The sequence below is a fragment of the Lynx rufus genome, unplaced genomic scaffold (assembly GCF_022079265.1).
Source record: "Lynx rufus isolate CCGP_SWC_20201006 ecotype Redwood Valley unplaced genomic scaffold, mLynRuf1.p SCAF_13, whole genome shotgun sequence".
Classification (NCBI taxonomy): Eukaryota; Metazoa; Chordata; class Mammalia; order Carnivora; family Felidae; genus Lynx; species Lynx rufus.
In genome coordinates this window covers 2726621-2750634 of record NW_025814827.1, presented here as the reverse complement: position 1 = coordinate 2750634, position 24014 = coordinate 2726621, and the positions used below count along the sequence as shown (strand labels likewise).

At 51.8% G+C, this 24014-nt stretch overlaps 1 protein-coding gene across 2 annotated transcripts; it reads right to left on the bottom strand.

Annotated features, from left to right (window-relative positions):
• Positions 1–97: 97 nt before the first annotated feature.
• SCAMP2 (secretory carrier membrane protein 2) lies at positions 98–24014 on the bottom strand. 2 transcript variants are annotated; one of them, XM_047074792.1, is made up of 10 exons: positions 23851–24014; positions 10870–10938; positions 10339–10437; positions 9637–9765; positions 8388–8505; positions 7706–7834; positions 6871–7030; positions 5703–5804; positions 1846–1966; positions 98–1655 (listed from the first exon to the last, which is right to left on the bottom strand). In XM_047074792.1, the coding sequence occupies exons 1-10, from the start codon at positions 23905–23907 to the stop codon at positions 1521–1523; spliced, it is 1119 nt and encodes a 372-aa protein (XP_046930748.1). In that variant the 5' UTR covers positions 23908–24014; the 3' UTR covers positions 98–1520. The 2 variants fall into 2 exon arrangements, with proteins under 2 accessions (XP_046930748.1, XP_046930746.1); XM_047074790.1 differs by lacking the exon at positions 9637–9765 and having other exon boundaries at positions 23851–24011.

Here is a 24014-nt window from a genome sequence, read left to right as displayed (position 1 = left end):
ACAGAATCTTAACTGTCCCCTCATCACTGGAGCACCTCCGTTCAGGGTCCGTAGGCCACCCCCATCCTCCGAAGTCCACAAGACATTAGGACCAGGGTTGTCTGAAAATGTCATTTTTATTTAAAGCACAAAAATTGAGACATAACATATACATTTATACATGAAGAAAAAACACCAGAAAGTTTACAAAACCTTGGTCACTACCACTGTCATTCAGTGGCTCTGGGGCTGGTGAGCTGGCGGTCTGCAGGCTGCCTCGGGGTGGGATCCGGGTCCCAGAGGCAGGCAATTGGCCAGCTTTTTGAGAGGTCCCCTCAGTCCACACACCCACCCCTACAGCCTTTGGAGGACAGGGTACAGGTTTTACCTGGGGACTCCCGGGTGCCCATCACACTGACACACCTGAAGAATCCCCAGGAACAGTGAAAGGTGACCTGGGTTCTACTCAGCGTATGGAGCCTGGAACCCTCAGAAAAAATGGCTCATCAGTCCAGCATGAAGGGGTGCAGTTCTGGACTGATTCTTCCTGCCCTCCCTAAGAGTCATACAGACAACTTATTGCTGATAGTGGAAGGCAGAGTGGGGTAGAATCTGAGGCCACGGTAAAGGGCTGCTATCCCTCAGGAGGACAGGAAATCAAACAAACAGGGCCAAACCACACCAGGACAACCAGACTCCACCCTCCTAGAAAACCGCCAAAGGCTGGGCAAGACAACTTGGGGTCAATGTCTTTTATCCCTCCCCACCCCACTCCCAAATCCCAACAATCCCATTGCACATTCAGTAAGTCTAAAAAGGGAAGAGCTCAGAGAGGGCCCCAGAGGGCACAGGCGCTGCCCATACCAGGAAGGTGCAGGGGGCACTAAAGGTCTATGAATCTGTGAGAAACGTTAAGGCAGGGAAGAGCCTGGGGCGACCACGCCAGAGGCTCTGGAAGCTCAGAGACCACCCCAGAGTGCTCTGGGGAACAGAGCCTGCCATCCACCTGGACTGCAGTTCACCTAAAGGGCAGCCCTTGGGAGACTACCCCAGCCTGGGAGGGAAGGAAAGGGAGGACTGTGGAAGCCACAGGCTTTGTGTGTGGAGCCATATTTGGGCCAGGCCTGCTAGCGGAGAAGTGAAGTCCCAGGACCCTGGAGAAGTAAGACTCCACCTGGGATAGGCCCAGGTCAGCTGCTGATCCCAAGTACGTACGTGTATGTGCATGTGTACGTGGGTACGGGGAAGTGAACTTCAGTCCCACAGCTTCGAATCCTACCAAACCACCACCAGAGAAGGAAAGACTGTTTTGGTTTTTTGTGGGTTTTTTTTTTTCCTGTTATGTAAAAAATAAGTCCCTGTCCCTCCCTCCCCTTCTCGGACAGAACGGAGAGCTGGTTGCTGAGGAAGGAGGAAGAACTCCAGCAAGACCCTCCCCCGGTCTGTGCTGGGCATAACCACTGTTTAAGGCACCCACGGAAAGTGCAGCTAGAAGGCAGGCAAGAGAAAAGGCTGGGGCAGAGGAAGGACAGTCAGGGGGACTAGTTCCCCTGGAAGGCTCCTCGGGCAGCATTTGAGGCAGCGCTGCGGAAGGTCCTGTTGCTGAAGATGCCCTGGGAAAACTCCTCCTGGGCCTGCTGGAAGCTGGCCCCCGTCCGGCGGTATAGGGAGTGCACCTGGGGAAAGAGGCTGGGGTGAGAAGGCCGCCCTGGGGTCCCACCTGACCTCCCATCCAGAGCCTTGGTGACAGCCGCTGGACCTCTGGGACTCGGGAAGCCCAAATGTTCTAGTGATGGGCTCGAGGCAAAGGCAGGAGAGAGGTGCCGGCTTCCTTGGGCTGCTGTTGGGCCAGCACCCAGCACTCACCCGCTTCAGAAGGAAGAGTGAGAGCACGGCACATAGGGTGAAGAAGCCAGCCACCACCATCATGATGATTGACACAGCCAAGTGGTCTTTCTTCAGTGTAGACAGGGCTGCGATCCAACCACTGCAAAGGGAGGAGGCAGCCAGAAGGGACACAGTGGGAATGGGCCCCAGAGGTCCCTGTGAGGTGTTCTTCTCTAGGTGGCCGCTGTATGCTGACCAGCCACCACCCAGGCACCTCCCTCCAGCACAGAGCCCAGGGGCCCACGAGCCCTTGGCCTGGGAGAGGCCAGGCCTCTGTGAAGGCTGAAGGGAAGGGCCCCACACGGCCCTCACAGTCAGGAGTAGCATGGGGGAGGGCCTTTTCCTGCTCTTCTAGGGGACATGGAAAGCCTGGCTGCTTGCTTCCAAGGACCCCCCTCTGGGAAGGAGGACCACTGGCCAAGCCATCGCATCCATCCTGTCACCTCAGCTCCTCCTGCTGGGGCCCAGGGCAGCCCCTCTGCCTCCAGCACCACCTTCCTGGCCCCACTGTCCTTATCTATAAAAGGGGATATCCTCACACTGCCTGAATTAAATAAGAACTTACCACAAAGCCACAGTTCTCAAAATAGTGCAGTACTGGTATAAGGACAGACATACAGATCAATGGAATAGAACTGAGAGTCCAGAAACAAACCGATACTTCTATCATCAACTGATTTTTGACAGGGATGCCAAGACCAGTAAATGGGGAAAGAATCCACATGGAAAACAATGAAGCTGGTCCTTCCCTTCAACCATACACAAAAATTAACTCCAGATGGATCAGAGACCTGGGGCGCCTGGGTGGCTCAGTCGGTTAAGCGGCTGATTCTTGGTCTTGACTCAGGTCACGATCTCATGATTCAGGAGTTTGAGCCCTGCGTTGGGCTCTGTGTTGGTGGTGCAGAACCTGCTTGAGATTCTGTCTCTCCCTCTCTCTGCCCCTTCCCGGCTCCCTCTCTCTCTCAAAATAAATAAACTTTAAAAAACAAACAAAAGGGGTGCCTGGGTGGCTCAGTGCGTTGAGCGTCGGACTTCGGCTCAGGTCATGACCTCACGGTGACTTCCAGCCCCGCGTCAGGCTCTGTGCTGACAGTTCAGAGCCTGGAGCCTGCTTCAGATTCTGTGTCTCCCTCTCTCTCTGCCCTCCCCGCTCATGCTCTCTGTCTCTCAAAAATAAATAAATGTAAAAAAAAAAATTTTTTTTTAAAAACAAAAAACTTTGTGCGTCAAAGGACACTATCACAAGAATGAGAAAAATAATACACAGTGGGGAGAAAATGTGTTCACTACATATCTGATAGGGAGCTGGTATCCAGAATATATAAAGAACTCAACAACAAAAAGACAACCCAATTACTAGAGAAAGACTTGAATAGACATTTCTCCAAAGATACACAAATGGCCAACATCATTAGTCATTCAGGAAATGTCAATCAAAAAACAGGGAGGGGGGGTGCCTGGGTGGCTCAGTCGGTTAAGCGTCTGACTTCAGCCCAGGTCATGATCTCGCAGTTTGTGGGTTTGAGCCCTGTGTTGGGCTCCGTGCTGACAGCTCAGAGCCTGGAGCCTGCTTCGAATTCCATGTCTCCCTCTCTCTGCCCCTCCCCCACCCGTGCTGTCTCTCTCAAAAATAAATGTTAAAGTTTAAAAACAAAAACAAAAACAAAACAAAACAAAGAACAGTGAGGTATCTTACCTCTAGGCTGGGAAAAAAAAACAAACCAAACCAGAGTTGGTGAGAATGTGGAAAAACCAGAGCCCTCACACACCACCAATGGAATGGTACAGACTTCCATCTGACCCCGCAATTCCACTCCTACGTACATACCCAAAAGAACTGAAAATAGGTGTTCAACAGCTCATACAAAAACGTTCATAGCAGCAGTATTCACAACAGCAAAAAGGTTTCGGAAAAAACCCCAGGGTCTATCAATTGATGAGTGGATAAGCAGATGGATGGGATATGATTCAGCCATAAAAAGGGATGAAATACTAATCCATGTTACAACATGAGCCTTAAAAACATTATGCTGAGGGGCGCCTGGGTGGCTCAGTCGGTTAAGCGTCCGACTTCGGCTCAGGTCACGATCTTGCGGTCCGTGGGTTCGAGCCCCGCATCGGGCTCTGTGCTGACCGCTCGGAGCCTGGAGCCTGTTTCAGATTCTGTGTCTCCCTCTCTCTCTGCCCCTCCCCCATTCATGCTCTGTCTCAAAAATAAATAAACGTTAAAAAAAATTAAAAAAAAAAATTAAAAAAAAAAAACATTATGCTGAGAGAAGCCAGACACAAAAAGCCACCTACTGTATGGTTCCATTTATATGAAATGTCCAGAATAGGCTGATCCAGAGACAGACAGCAGCTTAACAGCTGCCAGGGGCTCGGGGAAGGAGGGATTAAGTATAGCGTTTCCTTTGGGGTGATAACAAACGTCCTGGAACTAGACAGTAGTGAGGGCTGCACAACACTGTGGATCTACTACACACCACTGAATGTTCTGCTTTAAGACGGTTTAAGTAGTAAATAAAACAAATGTTATGGGTATTTCACAATCAGTAACAAGAAAGGAGGATTACATCCACCCAGCTGTGGGGGGCCGGAGGTGAGGTGAGGAAGGCACTGGGAAACTGGGGGCTGCAGGGCTCGAGAGGGAAGCCCAGGCAGGTCATGGGGGCAGGGGGGCGGCGGAGGGGAGTCCGGTCCAGAACTCGAGCCTTCTGACTCCGAGTCCAGAAGCAAACAGCAGTTAGGCCACAGCCTGTCTTCCAGGATCTCACTAAGAGTAGTGAGTAATGAAACCGGGTCACCAATCAAAGAGAAAGGGGCCAGATTAGAAACAGCAAGGTGAGGGGCGCCTGGGTGGCTCAGTTAAGCATCCAACTTCAGCTCAGGTCATGATCTCACCATTACTGAATTCGAGCCCCAGGTCGGACTCTGTGCTGGCAGCTCAGAGCCTGGAGCCTCCTTTGGACTCTGTGACTCCCTCTCTCTCTGTCCCTCCCCTGCTCACGCTCTCTTTCTGTCTCTTAATAAATAAACGTTAAAAAAAATTTTTTTTTTTTTAAAAAGAAACAGCAAGGTGAGAGGGAAGAGGGGGTGGTGGGAGGGCAGCGGGGACGTGCTCGGAGTGCAAGGTGAGTCAGCCCCTCCCTCCTCTCTGGATCAGCTGCACTGGAGGGAGGGGACCAAAATAGTGCAGCCCTTCCAGGCCCAGGCTTTCAGCCAAGTGTCAGCCTGACCATTCTGTGATGTTCCCTGTGCACTGGGGCGGAAAGGAAAACATCAGCCATCAGGTTTTCTTTCTAAAGCTAATTCTGAACTGAGGACTACAGCGCCCAGGAAACTCAAGCCAGTTATATGCTCAAAGCAAGAAGGAGGCAATCCAGGAGAGAGGCTAGGGCTCCATCTCCTGACATTACAGGGCCTCTGGGAAAAGTCACAGCAGAGTCTGCAAAAGCCAGGGCATCTGTCAGCAGCTGCCCAAATCCAAGAGCTTGTCTGGGGCCTGGAGAAGTAGCCCTAGCCTCTGGGAGGGCGTGGCCGGAGAAAAGGAATAAATGCAGTCCTCCATAGGACTTAGGCCAGGTAGCCTAAGGATTCAGGGCAAGTCCACTTACAACGCCCCAGGAAGTGGTGGATAAGGCAAGGCAGTGAGTTGCTGAGCGGTGAAGAACTGGGGGCAGTGCACGGAGGCAGATGCAAGTCCACCCAACCCCTCTCCCAGCTAGGGTAGAAGACGGGTCATCTGCGAGGGCCCTCTGGGAATGAGGATAGCAGAGCGAGAGAGGCCAAGCCACCTCTAAAATGTAATTCCATCGTGCTGCCCCAGGTCTCACCTGTCCCCCAGGCCAGGGATGCCAACCAGTTGGATGATGTAGATCCCTATTTGACAAAAAAATACGAAGAAGAATACAAAGAAGCTGAAAGAGTTGTCAGACCTGTGGAGAGAGGGGGAAATCCGAAGTCACAAGAGGGCTTGGGGCTCATTCCTCAGGTTCCTCACTTGGCATGGCATCGGTCCTCATTAGGAGCCAGGAGGCAGGATGGGAGCACAGACAGCTCCAGGGGACCAGCCACATTGTCCATAAGGACACAGACACCCACAACCATAATCAAAACAGGCTTGCCCCTCCTTGCCTTCCAGTTTAAGGGGTCAATGCTTGACCCCTTACTCAAAGAGCTAATAAAGTTGCTCACTCAAAAAAACAATATAAAGAGCCTAACAGTCCATTTCCTGGTGTATGTGTTTGCATTTCATAGAAGGCAAGGAAATCTAAGCCAAAGGTATAAATATCTAATAATAAAACTGTAGGCCTGGGTGGAAGAAAAGGTATTTGGGGAGCACAGAACCCTAGACCAGACCTCCAGCTCCATGTCCTTGAGGGCTAGAATAGATTGAGGCCGCAGGTCTCCTCTGCAGAGTACATGGGAGGGTTCAGCCATTGCCCCCCAACTTCCCGGGGCCTGCTAGGCTCCCAGGCCTGAAAGCATCAACTCCGAGGCACAACTGCACAAGCCCTAGGGGTCTGTGAGGTAGCTCCACTCAGGTCCACAGTATTTATTCTAGGTCAACTGCTTTGGCACTCAGCAGGCTCAAGAGAGCTTGGAGTGATAAGCCATGGAGAGCTTATCAAAGTCAGACTTTCTGAGAGTAGCTAATGCTTCAGAAGGGGGTTGAGCAGCCCCTCCCTCTACCCAGCATCTGAAATCCTAATGCACCAGACAGAATGGGAGCAGTGAGAACACAGGGAAGAGCTGCAGACCCCTCCCTAGATCTCCCATGCCTAACTCAGGGACAGTGTCCAGAGCAGACCCCAGGCACAACAACTTAGGAAAATGGCTCCTGATCCGTGTCTGCTCTCACTGTGGGTGGGAATGGGAAAGTGGATTTCCCCACCAACCTATTCTGCTCTAAGACTAGGATGGGGCCCCTGGGCTTAAGGCCCTTGGCCTGCTACCTGGGATGCCAGTCATACACTGACCCCTTGTCCAAGCCCCACTCACCTGAAGGCTTTATAGATGGGTCGGTACCAACACAGGAAGGCACAGGGGGTGAAGATGATAAACCACAGGATCGAAAGGCCAAAGTTCACTCCGTTGGTGCTGTCAACTAAGAACCAGGCCAGGCAGGCAAGCAGGTTCAGAAACAGAGTCACCGAGTGCACTGGGGAGGGGGAGGAGAGAGAGATACGGGCTCGTGCCAAGGTGACTGAAGGATTCCCAGGCATGGTGAACCACCCCCTGGGAGGACGTGAGGTCCATACAGTGAGGGGAGCTGCAGAAATACTACAGGACCTTCGTCTGCACCTAGGTGCAGTGAGCTCCCAGATCCTGATTTTCTGGGGCAGCAAAACCAGGGACCAAACCACGTTCCTAAGAGGTGAAGGGACGGCCCAGATATACGATGGGGGTGGGGAGTGGCAGTAAAGGGAAGGTGCAGACTCAAGGGCTGATCCTTGAGGGAAAGAAGCCCTTGGAGACTCCTGTCCCTGTCCCTAGATGGCCCACGCTGGAGCTACAGGGAGTAGCTGGGCTACTTGTGTAGAGGGAGGCCTTCACCTAAGGGTGGCCTTTCAATGCAACGAGCCCCACAGGAACTCTGAAGCCTCCCATTTGTCTCACTCTACGTGATCCATGGTGTGAACTGGCCCTTCTGGGGAGGTTCCCAGCACAGGGAGTAGACTGTGGAGGGCCAATTAGGGGGGCAGAAGGTACCTTCTATCCCGGCCCAGCGCTGAGGAAGGCTGGAGTCTGCGGGAGGAGCAGCCAGAGCACAGAAAGGGCCCTGGAGTCACACCCATTTCACCCGTAAGCTCAAGAGGGCCGGGGCGGGACTCACACATCCAGAGATAGTAGAGCATCTTGCATATCCGCTGGTAGTCAGCAGGGATTTCTACCGAGAAATCCTGATAGAAGCAGGGCTTGACAGGGCACCAGAAGGGCAGGGGCGGCCAGTTGTTCTCTCTCACTGTGTAGAAAGACACGACGAGGTGAGGCCCAGCCTCCACAGCAGCATGGCGAGGTGCACACTCCAGCAGTTTACGGGCCAAACCAGGGCTCCAGAAGGGCACTGGTAAGTGGGGCTCAGGGTCTCCAAGGGTAGGGAGTGGGATGGGAAAAGGGTGATGGGACACGAACACACACAAGCCTGCTCCAAGGTTAACAGATCCCAAATGCACTGACAAACAGAGCAAAATGGCCTATGTGATTATTTTTATGAACAACCAACCCATAAGCACAAGGGGTCATCTTCGTGAAGATGAAGGGGAATCGCAGGACCAGTGTCCCTACTTCAGCAAAAATTTCAGGGCTGGGAAGGAGTGCAGAAATAACCCACACCCACTAGGTCCACACTGCAGGTCTCCTGGCCTCCATCTCCCTGCCCTGCCTGGCACTAGCACCAGGGCTGCTCTAAGATGATCAAAAGCCCGACAGGGGTCCAGGGCTGCCCCAGGACAAGCAGGCTCAGGAAGACCTCCCGTGCCAGGCCTGGCAGCCCAGGGCCCGGCAGCCTCCCTTACCATGTAAGTTGGCCACAGTGTTCTGTAGCTCCCGCTCCTTGCGCTCCAGCTCGGCTGCTTTCCTGTCCAGTTCTTCCTGCTGCCGGAGCAGGCTCGCCTGGGCTGCGGAGGCCACGGCCTGGGGGGCACGGAAGTGGAGCAGCCGGACACGGGAGACGGAGGGGCAATGTCAGTCATCAGTGTGAGAAGAAAGTCAGAAGGGCCTTGCCCCATGCAGGGAGAGACAGTCCCAGCTCCATGCTGTCTTGGGTACCAGAGGCCACCACAGACAGGCCAAGGTGACCTGTCTCCTACTGCCTCGACACCACCTCTGTCCCCTTAGCCGTTAACCAGCCTTAATCTGGGATCAGGGATGAAGGGGAGACCCCTGAGCTGGAGACGAGAGAACATTCCCCCATTCTGGAATGCAGGCAAAGTTCAGTTACACTGACCTCTGGGGTAACAGCGAAGGGAAAACGGCATCACAAGAGACTAAGCTGTAGCCAGAAACCCAGAGAGCTGCACCTCATCTGAAGAGCCTGGAGGGTGCATGTGTGCAGGGGAAACAGTGCAACCTGCTAGCAGTGAGTGCGGAGGGGACACGTGAGGACAGATCACGTGCACCTGGAGCCTCATGGATCCATAGTTAAGTACCACCCCACCCCACCCCCAGGAGCTGACCCCTTGAGGTCCACCTGAAAATGTGACCGGCTACACCCCAGCGCAGCCCCCTAGGCTTGGCCCTGCTCTGCCCGGCTTTGATGATATGCGGAGTCCAAGCTTCATCCCCTGTCCAGAAAGAGCCTCTGAGTGAGGCACCTAGGGAACGTGAGGCCGAGCAGAGCTGGCCCTGGCGTTTCAGCCCAGGGCCCCACTCCTTCCAGGGGCTACAGCTGTTAGGGCCTGGTTATTCCCGAAGTCTACAGTCGTTTTAGGAAACAGGTATCAGACCAGTCACCTCGCAGAACGGTAAGCCAGACATATGTGTATATATGTGTGCGCGCGTGCACGCGCGCATGTGCACACACACACCCTCGCTCTCTCACTCTCTCCAAAAGGCGTTCTCCAAAGAGCCAAGGCTGACTTTAGCAGGTCAATTTCAGGCACTGGGGGCCAAAGCAGGACCCGAATGGACCATCCTGGACCATGCTGAACATCTCAGCCTTCCCTCCCAAGTCTGGTCAGAAGGCGAGAGCCTCTTGGGGCCCACGAGAGCCCAAAGACCGGCTTGGGCCTTGCCCTCCCTCATGCTCATCTACACTTCGCCTACCTTCGGAAGCTTTTGCATGTAGCTGTCTCTGAGAATACTATCTCCTCCTAGTAGCATCTGCCTCTCTGAGAGCTCGCTCACTGCCAGGAATCTGGTAGGCAGGAACCTGCTGGCCTGTCTACGCAGGAGCTGCAACATACAACTCCACTGTGGGTCACGCTCACTGGGGTGGTGAGGCGCACAGGGCAGGACGGTGAGGTGATGGGGAGTCGAGTGTCAGACACAAAGCAGACAAGATTCACGGTATTTGGTGAAGGGACAAAGGAAAATAGGAAGGAAGGCAGAAATAAAAGAGGCTAAAAAAAGAAAAGAGAGACAGAGAGACAGAGGGAGGAAGGCCAGGAAAATGGATGAATGGATGGATAGATCGACTGATTCGGGGCCCTGAGTAAGAGAGGACAAACCAAAGGCCCCACGAGGATCTGGAATGGCACAACAGAGGCAAATGCTCTCTCTGAAGGCACCAACGACCCTAGCCTGGTTATTGTTTGGTGGTGGTAATGGGGTGGGGGTGAGGATATAGGCTGGCTGAGCAGACCCTCCATGTGCAAGTGACCAGCTCCAAAGAGATTATCAAAAGGGCCCTTAAAGGGCAGCCAGGAATTAAGGCCCTCTGTCCACCTCCTCCCCCAATCTCAGGGCTCAGCTACTGGTGCTACCCTCTCAGGAAAGAAGAGGCAAAGGGATTTTTGTCAACAATACCTGGGGGGTTGGCTGGGTTGGTTCCACTGAGGGCTGGAGAACCGCCGGCTGCGAGGGCCCAGGGAGCTGTGTGACAGGAACTGTTGTCGCTGCATTTGTCTGCGTGGGACACACCAAAGGAGGCAGATGAGTAGGGCTCCACTAGTTGGCCACACGGGGGCAGACCCACAGCGGGGTGAGTGCTGTGCCCCTGCCTGTGAGGGACATTCCCTCTGGGGCAGGCCTCAGCCTGGCCCTGCAGATTCTTAGCCTTTGAGCCTCAGGCTCTGGGCAATGTGATGCTTTACCTGGCCTCCCTGGCCTTGCTGGAGCCACAGCTCCCCAGCACTGTCCTGTCCTCTTCAGGGAGGGGCCCAGATGACAAATCCCAAGGGGAGAACTGCTGACTTCTTCATCCTTATCCCCACCCCAAGTTCACGTTAGGACTGCAGTTTCTCAGAGCTGTCTCTGCCTCTGCCAAGGCTCCTTGCCTCAGAAACCTGGCACCACCCAGGGGACCCAGGGACTCAGAAAGAGGGCATGCTCACCAACCTCGGAGAAGGGGTTGAATTCAGCCAGGCCACTTTGCGGGGCATTGGTCAGCTGGGTCACAGAGGGATCCTGCAAAGGTAAAAAGCAAAACAAACAAAAACAGCCATGAGCCGCTGGGGAGAAGAGAGAACCATCTCTTGGCCCCTCCCAGGCCAGCAGGCCCCAGGGATACGGGGCTGAGGTGAGGCCCTTCCTGGTGGCCTGAAAAGCCTCTCCAGAAAGGCTCCTCTGCCCAGCCCCTGCCACACCAGAGCTGCAACCTCTTCTCCCTTTCTGGGAAAGGAGTTCAGCCCCAATGACTTCCCAGAAGAGACCCAGACCAAGCTTTACATTCTGAGACCTCAAAACAGACACTACCATGTCCTTGTTAGTGCCCTTTACAGATTCAAAAGAATTTACAATATTTACCTCCGGGGGGGAGGGAGTGCGTGGTAGGAATACTCGCTTTTTTAATTTATAACCTTGCTGTACTGTTTTATTATTTTACAGAAAGCATTTATTCCTATTTATTTTAAAAAGTTTATTTATTTATTTTGAGAGAGAGGGACAGCACGCAAGTGGGGAAGGAGCAGAGAGAGAGAGGGAGAGAGAAAATCCCAAGCAAGCTCCGCACCAGCAATGCAGAGCCCGATGAGGGGCTCGAACTTGCACACTACAATATCATGACCTGACCCAAAGTTGGACACTTAACTGACTGAGCCACTCAGGTGCCCCTTATTATTTTTTTTTTAAGCTTGTTTATTTATTTTAAGAGGGGGAGGGACAGAGAGAGTGGGCTTGGGCCCACATACACAGGGAGAGGCAGAAAGAGAGAGAGAATCCCAAGCAGGCTCTGCACTGTTAGTGCGGAACCTGACATGGGGCTCAAACTCACAAACCATGAGATCATGAACTAAACCGAAATCAAGAGTCAGACGCTTAACCGACTGAGCCACTCAGGCACCCTCTCCTCTTATTTTTTAAAGGACGGTTTAAGGTTCTGGAACAAAAACACACTGCGGGCTGCCAGTACTGATTTTGTGAAATCAGGCACACTTGCTAAGAACAGAGGCATGAAGGGCTCAGATGAAAAGCGGAGAGAATGTTTTTGGATTCATTTTTTTTTCCCCTTAAGAAAATGCAAAAATGTCCTTCAGAACGCAGTCTTTCCCTGAGTTTTCAATTTTCCCTTCTCCATCTGACCTCTTCCAAGGCCAGCCCTCCCGCCTAGGGCCTGCACAGCACTTCCTGTCATCTCCTCCACTGAGCACCTCCCTGATGGCCTGGGGCCACTTGGCCTCATCTCACCCCCTCCCAACACTCCATCATCCTTTCCCCTTCCCCTGTACGTAATAGGTATGGGGCTCAAGTCCAGCTCCACAGCACTGCCTGGGCTCTGGGAGGAGCAGCTGTGAAGGCTGGGCACACCACGGCTGGACTCTGCCAAGGCCCAGGTTACAAGGCCTCCCCTAGGCCCCACTCTGTGTACCTAACCCCCATCCCTCACTTCTGGTCCACAGGCTCCCATCCTGCTGTCCTGGCCTCACCTCCACCAAGAATCCACAGACTGGATTCTCAAACACAATATTAACATTAGACCCTCAGGGAACAACCCCCTCAATTCTTTAGATGTGGAAACAGATCCTACTGTGGTGCTGTACTTGTCCTAGGTCTCAAGATGGCTGGCTCCCTCTTCTGTACATTCACAGAATGTCAGCAGTGAGCGTGTTCTCTGATGTTTTTCACACATACTAACTCTCATCTTCCCACCTGGGTCTCCAGTTCCTGAAGAGTGAGACTGTGGCTGGCTGGCCCCTGGGCCCAGAGCCCCAACTCACTTCTCTCTAGACGTACCTCATCTCTGGACCCCCACCCAATTTCCTCTGCAAGGAGGCAATGTGGCTATGTCCATTCTGCTGGACAGCATTCCTGCCCGGTGGCCCCTGAAACTTGGATAAAGGGACAAGGTGAGGTTCAGAAGGCCACCTGAGATGGAGGAACTGGCCTTGAGGTTATTTATTGGCTGAATGATTTCTCCCAGAATTACTGGGCTGACTTTCTGCAAGGAAGATCTGGAGCTCAGGTTCCATTCCCCTTTCTGACTCAGCAAACACCAAGCTACAGCACAGTGAGTGAGATGAAGTCACTGAAATCAGATCCACCATGCAAGGAACTGGTTACCTGAGTGTGTGTCACAGGACAGAAGACAGAGGGGTGGCTCTGGTAGCTGTTTCGGGCGCTGACCCACATGTCTGGCTGAGGTGCGTGCGTTTAACAGGCAACCTTCAGACCCATGCAGAGATGTCATTTTCTTTACCAACGTCAGCCAGAAGAGGATTCTGGGGGTGGGCAAGCTGACTACTCTGTCCATAGTGATCTCTCCTTTTTCTAAAGTCTTAAAGCTTGGTCCTTTACCCCTCACCAGACTTGCCATAAACAAATACTGTCTCCACCAGCATGCTGTAACCTCCACAGCCAGATGCTTCTCTCTCAAGTTCATACTTCTGGCTCCTAGTGCTTGGGGAAGGGCCGATGCAGAGCAGAAGGTCAAACAGTATTTGACAGTATGTGCCACATGCTCTCCTCTACTTTCTCTGGGTGGTACTGCCCCAAAGCTGGAGGGTACCTGCATCACTGTGGTAGCCCCAGGGCCCACAAGCACCCTGCCTCGGAAGACGGTCCTGGAACATTCTGGGAGACCTGGGTGCTTTCTGAAAGATGAGAAGCTCAGGCCTGGTGAAAGAGGAAGGGAGCTGACATTTACTGAATGTCCTTATACAATGATGCGATTTTGAAGTTCTAGTCACCCCAGAACCGGCCACTGTGTCGAGGTGTCAGAAAAGAAGGTTCTACCAGCTTTCCTCAACCTGGTTCTTCAAAAGAATTAAGGCCCAGTGCCCTAAGGCATCCACTGTCTGAAATGACTTGACTTCTCTCCTGTGCATCTAGAATAATCCTGGTTCTATTCCATCCTTGAAAGAACAGAGATAAATCATCACTTCAACCAGCTTCTGAACCCTGTGGCTCAGCTGAGGTGTCCCCTCATTCAACCTCATGACCACCCCGTGAGGGATGTCTTTTTAGTTTGCAGCTGGAGAAAGCCCCACCTCAGAGAGGGGAAGTGGCTCGTCCAAGATCCCAGGGGTGGTGGCTGAGCCAGATTCTGAATTCAAGTTGTCTGTATCCAGGGACACGAGTGGTAAACCCGAGAGGGCAAGGTGAGGGTCTACCTTGTTCAGCAGCGTACCCCCAAAGCCTGGGGCACTTGACAAACGGAAGGTGCTCAATGTGTGGTTGAATGAACGAAGCCCCCTCCTGAGGAACACTGACGGGACACCATGAGTGACCAAGACAACTACTTCTGCTCAGTTTTTTATTCCTGGACTTCAGGGAAGTCCTTGGGGGAACACCTGTGTTAGGAGACATGCAGCGAGTCTTGCACTAAGGACCACACTGACTGGTCTGAATGAAGACCCTCAGCTTCTACTCTGAGTCACAAGTAACGAGTCAACAGCAGCAAGCTTCTTTCCCACTAAGCATCAGCTGGCTCGGAAGTGGGTCAAGTAGTCATTTCAAAGGATGGCAAGAGCTAAGTTTCACCTACAGACAGGTAACCCAAAACCCCCCTGGTACACAAAGGACTGAGCCTGGCTAATGCCCTTTACTGAATATATCACAAAGAAAATGCTCCTGCACTCGGTTCTTTTCATTCTGGGAAGAGTCACAAACAGTGTGAGTGACAAACCGAGATCAACAGGATGCAGCTCTTGACCTTCTGTAGCAGATGACTGTTGCAGAGACACGTGCACATAGTACAAGAGCCCAGGGCAGAGTGAAAAAGAGGGGAAGGGAGGCCGGGAAGCGGAGGAGAGGCTCACCACCGCTGGGGCAGGGGAACCCTTCGTGTGGCTGGGGTGTGAGGACCCAGAGGAAAAGAGGCAGGTGCTGGAGCTCTGCCGGGAAGGGCCTTGAAAAACACATTCGTTTCCAGTTTGGCAATCACTTTCCATGTCACAGGTGTCGGCTGTGCTTGAGCTGTGACTCTTTCTTGCTTTCGCCTCCTACACTCCACCCAAGCTCCCAGTGTGGGGTTTATTTCAGGCTCCAAATAAACACATTAAATAAATACCTCATGAGCTAAAAAAACTCGGCCATTCTCTCTGGGAGGCAGAGTTACCAATACTTTGGAACTCTTGGGAAGTCCTATTTGCTTTGGAGACAAGGCTGTGTGTCATAGGACAAAAAAGGGCAATCATCCCCCAACCAAGTGGCTGGGTCCCAAGTAAAAAGAGCCACGGATAACCTCAGTACTCTCTTACCTGAAAATCCATCCTAAGGAAATATGACACAAATATGTAAAAATCTGTACCTGCAAAGAGATTTATTGCACCAGTGCTTACAACAGGAGGAAAAAAATCAGGAAATGACTTAACTGTCCAACGACAGTGAGCACAAGAATGTTTTGGTACACATCCCCTCAATGGCCTGAACAGCCATTAAAAATCACAGCTATGGAGCACCTGCATGGCTCAGTTGGTTAGGCGTCCAACTCTCAGTTTTGGCTAAGGTCATAATCTCTCAGTTTGTGAGTTCAAGCCCCACATCGGGCTCTGTGCTGACAGAATGGGCTTGCTTGGGATTCTCTCTCTGCCCCTACCACCCCTCTCCAAATAAATAAATAAACTTTATTTTTAAAATAAATAAATAATCACAGCTATAAACATAGAGCAGCAATATGGAAAAGACTTTGTTATATGAATACCACATAACAATTTTGTCAAAAGCATTCATGTGAAAAGAGACTGGCAGGAAAACACATCAGAACAACAATGGTTGCAAAAGACTGGCAGAAATACAAATGATCTATTTTGTCTTCTGAATTTTCCACAATGTGATGTTATTTTTACCTTAAAAGCACACATACCCACACATTTTTAAAAAGAGCCTGAGGACCCATCAAATGAGCAACGTGCACTCAGGCCTCTCTCCTTGCCACAGCAGTGATGGACACAGTTGCCCAGAAAGTGAGGCTGACCCACCTGGCCTGGCGCCTGAGGCCCTCCCGGACCTGTTGCCAGCACCCTGGCGGCAGCCTGTCCTTGGTCAAACTGAGACACTTGTCATCTCCTTCCACCTTCGTTTACTCCCTAAGCTAACCGTCCCACGCCAAGTGCGGGGCTAGGACCCTGACCAAAAAGCCTTGGTTCCTGCCCTCAAGAAGTGGACAGTACAGAGAACAAGAAGCCAGGGCAGGAAGTGACGGCACGTGACTAGTGCAGGGCCAGGGCCGATGGGAGGGCTTCACAGAGGAGGGAGGGACTAAGCTGTCTGGGAGTCAGGGTAGGCTTCACGGAGATGGCACCTGAGTTGGATCTTGAGAGAGGACAAAAGTTTAGCAAGAACTAAGGAGGGAGGCAAGAGCAGCACTGCAGGGCGCCTGGGTGCCTCAGTCAGTTAAGCACCCGGCTCAGGTCATGATCTTACAGTTTGTGGGTTCAAGCCCCACACTGGGCTCTGCACTGATGACACAGAACCTGCTTGAGATTCTGGCTCTCCTCTCTGCCCCTCACCTGCTTGTGCTTTCTCTCAAAATAAATGAATAAACATTTAAAAAAAAAAAAAAGCAACATGTGCAAAGGCAAACACACCTCTATGTGTTCAGGGCACAGGATGTGGGGCGACTCAATAGGGTGGAGGCCGGAATTCACCCAAGACAGGAGGACAAAGGACACAGAAGTTTATTGAAAACACTGCAAGGGAGCAGTGGGCAGGACAGCAAAGGAGAGACTGTCAAGAGGCAGTGCTGGGGGCTGGAGTTATGGGGGGGAGGTGAGGAGGTATGGGAATGCACAAAATTTTCCTTTTTGGTACCTGTAGCCAATTGTCAGTAGTCCATTGGTCAGCCAGGACTAATGGCTATTTTGAGGTGGGTCGCCTAATGAGCCTGTTTGCATACAGCCCAGTGGTCACTCTGGGCCCTTTTACCTTACTCAGATTTCCACCACTGAGGTCTGTTGCTGAAAAGTGGCCTCTATACAGAAGGTTCCGGGGGCCGTGCAGTGAAGAGAGACAGAAGCCAGGAGTGCCAAGGAACCAGCCTAAACAAAGGGTTGAGCCAGACAGCAGGAGTTTGGACTCCACCCATGAGCGGTGGAGGACAACTAGAGACTGTCATCTCTGCCACGGTGAGGAGAGCACAGTGAGAGCGGAGGGAGGACTGGCTGGGACCACAGTCCACAGGGGTGATGGTGAGGACTGAACTAAAAGCATGATAACTGGGGGTGGAGAAGAGGCGACAGACTCCAGAGGCCCTGCTCAGGTAGATGCCACGGGCTCAAGCCACTCTCTAGGGCAAGAAAGGGGGAGGGGAAGGGAAGTTGAGGAACTCAGTGGCTAACTTGGGTGACCGGGGAACAGTGCCACCCCTGAGCAAGATTAGTGATCACGGGAGAGGAACAGGCTTTTCAGGAGCGGGTGTGTGAAAGCAGGTGTCCCATGTTTGTTTTTTTAAAGTAGGCTCCATGCCCAAAGTGGGACTTCAACTCACGACCCTGTGAGCAAGAGTTTCAAGACACCTGTGTGGCTTAGTTGATTAAGCATCTAACTCTCGATTTCAGCTCAGGTCATGATCTCATGGTTTCTGAGATCAAGCCCCAAGTCAGGCCCTGCACTGACAGTGAGGTGCCTGCTTGGGATTCTCTCTCTCTCTCTCTCTCTCTCTCTCTCTCTCTCTCTCTCTCTCTCTCTCTCTCTCTCTCTTTGCCCCGCCCCTGCTCATGCTTGCTTGCTCATGTGTGTGCTGTCTCTCCCTCTCTCAAAATAAATAAATAAACTTAAAAAAAAAAAAAAGAATTGCATGTTCTTAAAAAAAAAAAAGGTGGGGCGCCTGGGTGGCACAGTCGGTTAGGCGTCCGACTTCAGCCAGGTCACGATCTCGCGGTCCGTGAGTTCGAGCCCCGCGTCGGGCTCTGGGCTGATGGCTCAGAGCCTGGAGCCTGTTTCCGATTCTGTGTCTCCCTCTCTCTCTGCCCCTCCCCCGTTCATGCTCTGTCTCTCTCTGTCCCAAAAATAAACGTTGAAAAAAAAAATTAAAAAAAAAAAAAAAAAAGAAAAGGGTTACATGCCCTACTAACGGAGCCAGCCAGGAGCCCCTAGAGCAGCTCTAGATCTGGGATCGCTGGGATGTGGATGCTATTCTGAAGCCACAGTGAAAGACGACTTCAGTCGCCTCCATTGTGACCTCACGCTTTCTAGTTGGGTTCTTCTTTCCAGTTGGTCTCTGGGCTCAGGCTGAAGACCCTAAGGGCAGAGCGTCCCCTGATGAGAACAGGGAACTGAAATTACCCCCTCAAGCAACAAGAACTGCCCTGAGCCAGCAAGGCCCCACACCTGACTCCAAGACTACACTCGACTTGACCTTCACTGCCCACCTACATGTACACACCCACCACTGTCCCACATTTTCCTTATATAAACCTGAAGTATTTTCGGCACTTTGGAGACAGTCTGAGCCGCTAGTCCGCCGTCTTCCTGGTGTTGGCCTCGCTGAAATCAACTCCTTTCTTGTTCCACCACTGCTTGTCTCTCTGCCTCTGGATTCTGTCAGTGGCCACTGGCCGAACCTGGTCTGTATGGGACCCCTGTGCGCCTTGGCTATAGTGTAAATGGAAGACCTTACTCAGAGAGGTATACAGTGAGAACAAAGTCAAAGGACAGAACTGCAGCCTTCACAGCCTCAAAACGGGTGGAAGGAGGTGAGCGTCCCAGTGTTAAAGAGGCTGAGGGCAGAGAGAAGTACAGGAGAGACTGCCAGGCGAGCGAGTGTGCCACAAGCAGCAGACGTGTCCCAGGCCAGTGGCCAGAGAGGTGGCAGGCTCTAAGAGGGAGGAGGCGCCTGGGGCTGTGGGGCCACAGTATGCACAAGTGCCTTTCGCTTCTTGGTGCTCTGTCACCTGAAATATGAAATACCCTCTCTTCCCATCCGCTCTCGGCCTGAGCCTTTCTACCAAAGGACTCTGCTCTTCCTCCTCAGATCCCTCATAGTTCCTTCTGCCAAGTTTCGACTGCCTTCATCATACCCACGGTGTGTTATCATTGAACAGCTAGCATTTCTTGGCTCTCCTGCCAGATCAGAAGCTCTGGCAGGCGGTGTGCTCATTTACCTCAATCTCCTGCACGGGCCCTTGGAACAGCAGGAGCTCAGCGATGTGCATAAATGTGTAGGCACCTCAAAGGAGCACTGCTGGGCGGGTCACACCTTGGTAATGTGCACTAGCACTCTTCTCTGAAAGAGTGGCAAGGACCCCTTGTTTGTCCTGGTTAAATATTACCATTTCTCTGAACACAGGATTATCCTACTCCAAGTAGCTCCAAGGAAAACTTAACAGAATTGTAGGGTTAAAGTCCAGCTGTGTCTCTGGCCAAGTGCTTTTGAATCACCCAGCCTGGCTCCAGGTGCCAGCCATAAAGGCAGGGAGATAACTCCCATCCCCTTTACCCTCATCCCCACCCCCCGGATCTGGCAGCTGTCTGGACTCAAACTATATGAACTTCACCATTTTCAAATTTCTTGAGACAATGCTCCTGTTCCACAGGAAAGTTCTAACAGGCCCATCTGGTGGTTGTAAGAATTCCCAAAGCTACAGTCAAGCTGGAGCCCACCCTCTCTGGGAAGTGTCTGTGCAGGGAACTTTGTTCACACCCAAATCACGTTTCTGCCACCACTTTCTCCTCCCACAGGAGAGAAAAGTTTTAAATCCTCGGGAAGCAGCCACACCACCGAGATTATCTTTTAACTGCAAGGAGGCAACGTGTGAAAGTGATATTCTGCGATCTGGCAACTCATGGCACTGAAAGGCCTTCTCTGTTCAGCACCACCAGCTAGTTCACACCGCCCCCCACCCCCCCGCCTTGAAGAAATGCCCAGTAGGAAAGCAGGCCCAGCACTGGCCTGGGTGACCTTCTTGTTAGCTAAGCGCTGAAAACTCAAATGGGCACGATGCCCACCTTTAGCCCTCTACCTCTTCACCACCTGACAAGACTGCCTGAGAAATTTCTGGGATCAGACATGCTGGAATTGGTCCATAGTAGGACCCGAAGATCCAGAGAGTACAAAGCAGATGCACCATAATAAGCACAGGAATTAGGGAGTGCCAGGGGGAGGTTGTGAAATCGGCAACACTTGGCTTGCAGTTTCCTGCTTCCGCCTGGAAGTTTGGTAAAACCTCTGCTGCACTCTTGTGACAACTCTGCATTCACAGCTCTTGCTTTGCAGGAAGTTTGCTAAGAATCTCAAGTATAACTCCACGCAGAGAAGAGGTCATATAAGCCCACACCCACATTGCAGGGCAGGGAGGTGGGTGGAAGTAGGAGGTGGATAAAAAACAAGGGTAAAGGAGTCAATTTAAAGGCACACCAGAAGTTGCAGGGCAGATCACAAGAGTTAGCAGAAAAAGGATTCCATGGTTGGATAACTGAGAAATTCTGGGTCAGATCAAGTTGAGCTAGGGGTGCCTGGGTGGCTCAGTCGGTTGGGCATCCGACTTCGGCTCAGGTCATGATCTCACAGTTTGTGGGTTCGAGCCCCACGTCGGGCTCTGTGCTGACAGCTCAGAGCCTGGAGCCTGCTTTGGATTCTGTCTTCTTCTCTCTCTGCCCCTCCCCACTTGGGCTCTCTCTGTCTCTCAAAAATAAATAAATGAAACAAAAAATTTTTTTTAATTAAAAAAAAGTTGAGCAAATGTCTTTATTGCAGGATTGCTCAGAGCCTTTAACAAACAAGTCTTGCCAATCTTTAAGAAAAAAATAGTGATTCCCAAAATTATTTGACCACATAACCCTGAGCACCTTTCAGGACTGGTTATTACTCGGAACATAACTGCTATAAAGTACTATCCTGGGGCGCCTGGGTGGCTCAGTCGATTAGGCGTCCAACTCTTGGTTTCAGTTCAGGTCATGATCTCATGGTTCGTGGGACTGAGACTCGCTTGGGATTCTCTCTCTCCCTCTCTCTCTGCCCCTCCCCTGCTTGCACGCACAAGCATGAGCTCTCTCTCTCGAACTTGTAAAAAATAAATAAAGTACTATCTTAAAAAGCACAGTATAATCTGTATTATCCCAGCCCCACACACTGGGGAAAAAAACTTGCATAGCTAATACTAATTAGCAAATGGTAAAACTCACTTGGCTAGTACTAATCACCCCTACCAGTACTCTCATTTCAAGAATGGGGACAGTGATGACGAAGCTGGCCTAAATAACCCCAACGCAGTTTAAGACCAATATCTGAACTCCAAAAACCTTTAAAACAGCAAGGTCCTGAGAATGAGACCCAGATCTAGGCCCCTTCCCACTGCAAATTAGCTGGTGACTCTGGCAGGTACCATCCTCACTGGGTTCCTGGTTTCCTCCTCTCTAAACTGAGGGGTTAGAATAGATTCCTGAGGATGTTCCCAGCTCCAGTACTCCACTATGGACTCTGAACACTACACTTTCATGAACCACCACAGAGTGATGGAAAGCATGACTCTGCTCTGAAAGCTGGCTAGGTGTGACAGTTTCTGAGTCTGCTGCCTCTCCCCTTGTTTTCTCCTGAGCCCTGTGCTAACACCCTGGGTAAATGAAGCTGGGCTCACACCCAGTCACCCAAGGGCTGCACCCTTCCCATGTCCCAGCCCTGGCAGTCAAGAAAGCAGACACCAGCATCACAAAAAGGGAGGGCAGCTCTCCAGGCGAAAGAGCTTGGGGGGGGCATCACGTCCAAAGTTCCTTCTCCCCGAAGAACTGTGCACCAAGAGGAAAAACACGGCCCAGGGTAAGGAGGAGCAGAGTCCCAGCCAGCCAGCTCTTGTCTTCCCACACAGGATTCCCCCACCAGATGTTGTTCTTTAAAGGACCACAGCTGCTTCCTGTCCTGCCATATCCTGGGGCTGCCTGATGGACAGACTGTCTCGGTGAATGCAGAAGTTACTTCTACCACAGTTTGCACAATCATTCCTGGGGCTGGAGATGTGGTTTAAGACTAAGACTTTCAAGCTGCTATTAATCTTGGGCAGCACTCGGACCAACTGTCTCGCCCACTGCTAGCACTGGAGACAAGCTCTCCGCATCTCTGGATGGCTGACTGCCTCTGGCAGACAGACAGCAGCAGACATTTTATTTCCAATTCTGACAGGGGAGGGGGAAAAAAAAGCAAATCATTACACAGAACACACTCCAAAAGACTACTAGATCCCACTCTCTCTGCTCCTCCCCTGCTCATGCTGTGTCTCTCTCTCAAAAATAAAGATTAAAAAAAAAAAATTTTTTTTAAATGGGGTGCCTGGGTGGCTCAGTCGGTTAAGTGTCCCACTTCGGCTCAGGTCATGATCTCGCAGTTCGTGGGTTCGAGCCCCGCGTCGGGCTCTGTGCTGACAGGTCAAAGCCTGGAGCCTGCTTCGGATTCTGTGTTTCCTTCTCTCTCTGTTCCTCCCCTGCTCACCCTCTGTCTCTCTCTTAAAAATAAATAAAGATTAAAAAAAAATTTTTAAGACTACTAGATCCCAGCGTCATACAGCAGTTCTGTAATTAAACCAAACTGTTACCAGATGACACTGGCAGGGGAAAAAAAAATGCAAATGCTTTTTTCTTTACTTAACTAATAGAGATGACTGAATTACATAAGAAACAAGGTCTTTGCAAAGGTCTGTCAAGAAGCATTAAGTTGTAAGAGGAATGTTCAGGATGTTACAAAGACCAAGCTACCAAAATTTGCTTTGAGGGCTCCCTTTGACTAAGTACCTTGAGACCAAGAAAGAAACATAAAACGTTCACTCCCCTGAGAGTGTACAATTATTCCCTTCTAGTCTCCTTTGTCTTTGCACCGACCTTGAAGGAATTCAAGGGGAGAAACCTCATGCTGTGAGTCGCAGGAAAGATCCGTCAAAGTACTTTCCCCACACCTGCAGGAAACTCTGCAGCTGCCAATGACCAGATAAAGCACAAGCAAGATGAGTTAATGTGCCTAGTAACATACTGACAGAGCAGAAACCTCAGGGCTCATAAATCACCAGTCAGCACAATTAAGCTTCTCTAGAACCGGTTTTGAGCAGACATGAAAAGGAGGCACAGGAGATTTGGAGTTAACAGGAGCCCCAGCCTGTCACTGTGCAAAATATTACCCCTGGATTACCCCTGTATCCTAGCTCAGAGGCAGAAAGGTTTCCGCTTTAAGTAGGAAGACTTCTTCAGCTATCCTTTGTTCAAAAGGTCAAGCCAGCTCAAAGGTCAGCACATCTCAACTCCCTAGCCAACACACGCGTCCATCAGACCAACATTCCTTGTGTTTCAAGACCCTCAGAGCCCCCTCACTTTTCCTCCCTCCCTAACCTGGGCTCTCTCTCCTGTCTAGCCAAATCCCAGTCCAAAATAGACCCATGGCCAAAGTGTGGAATTCTTTTCAAGTCCGTATTTCAGCGTGCGTCGGTTATCTCCACACCCTCTTCCAACCTTCCTTTCCTAGCAAATCTCGGTGGGTCTCCTATACCTTGTAGGCTAGTTTGCCTGTTCCGAGAGTGGGGGGGAGAGTGGAACGTGGCATGTTCCCACATTTCTCTGTCCCACTAGAGGCTTCTACCTCTTCATTATGTTGTTGTCACCCCTCTCCTAACGTGACTCAAAGCAGGTGTCTCCCCAAGACTGCGGGATGTAGTAGCCACACTTCCCACACAGGTGAAGTCGCTTCTCTCCCCGACCGTATGCTTCCCCAGCAATGTCCGGCCAAAGGGGCTAGCTACATCCGGGGAGCTAGAGGGTCCTACCACTTCTTCCCAGGCTACAGCGTCCCGCCCCTCCGCAGTTCCACCTGCTGCTAGTCCCGCCCCCCAGACACTACGAAAGGCCAGCCCTCAGAGCCCATTCTCCCATTGGGCAGACAGGCCGTCTCCTACGCCACGTCTCTCTGCTCCAGCGAGGGGCCCGGGCGGTGGCCTTTGGCACCGGGGAGAAGTGAGCTGGGGGCTCTACCTGGAAGGGGTTTACGTCCACTGGGTCTGCGAAGGGATTGGTATCGAAGGACGACATGGCGGTCGGGGACTGACCGGCGAGCTCCGCGAGTGCTTCGGCCTCCGGGCACCCAGACCCAGCGGCGCTCTCCGTGCCAACCCACCACTTCCGGGAGCGAAGCAGCC

Bases quoted from the DNA above. Each gene is read 5' to 3' on its own strand.
- SCAMP2 (XM_047074792.1), bottom strand. From the start codon at position 23,907: ATGTCGTCCTTCGATACCAATCCCTTCGCAGACCCAGTGGACGTAAAC. The intron at 10,438-10,869 runs GTTGGTGAGCAT...TGTCCCACGCAG, and splicing joins AATTCAACCCCTTCTCCGAG to ACAAATGCAGCGACAACAGT. The intron at 9,766-10,338 runs GTATTGTTGACA...TGTATGTTGCAG, and splicing joins CAACCCAGCCAACCCCCCAG to CTCCTGCGTAGACAGGCCAG.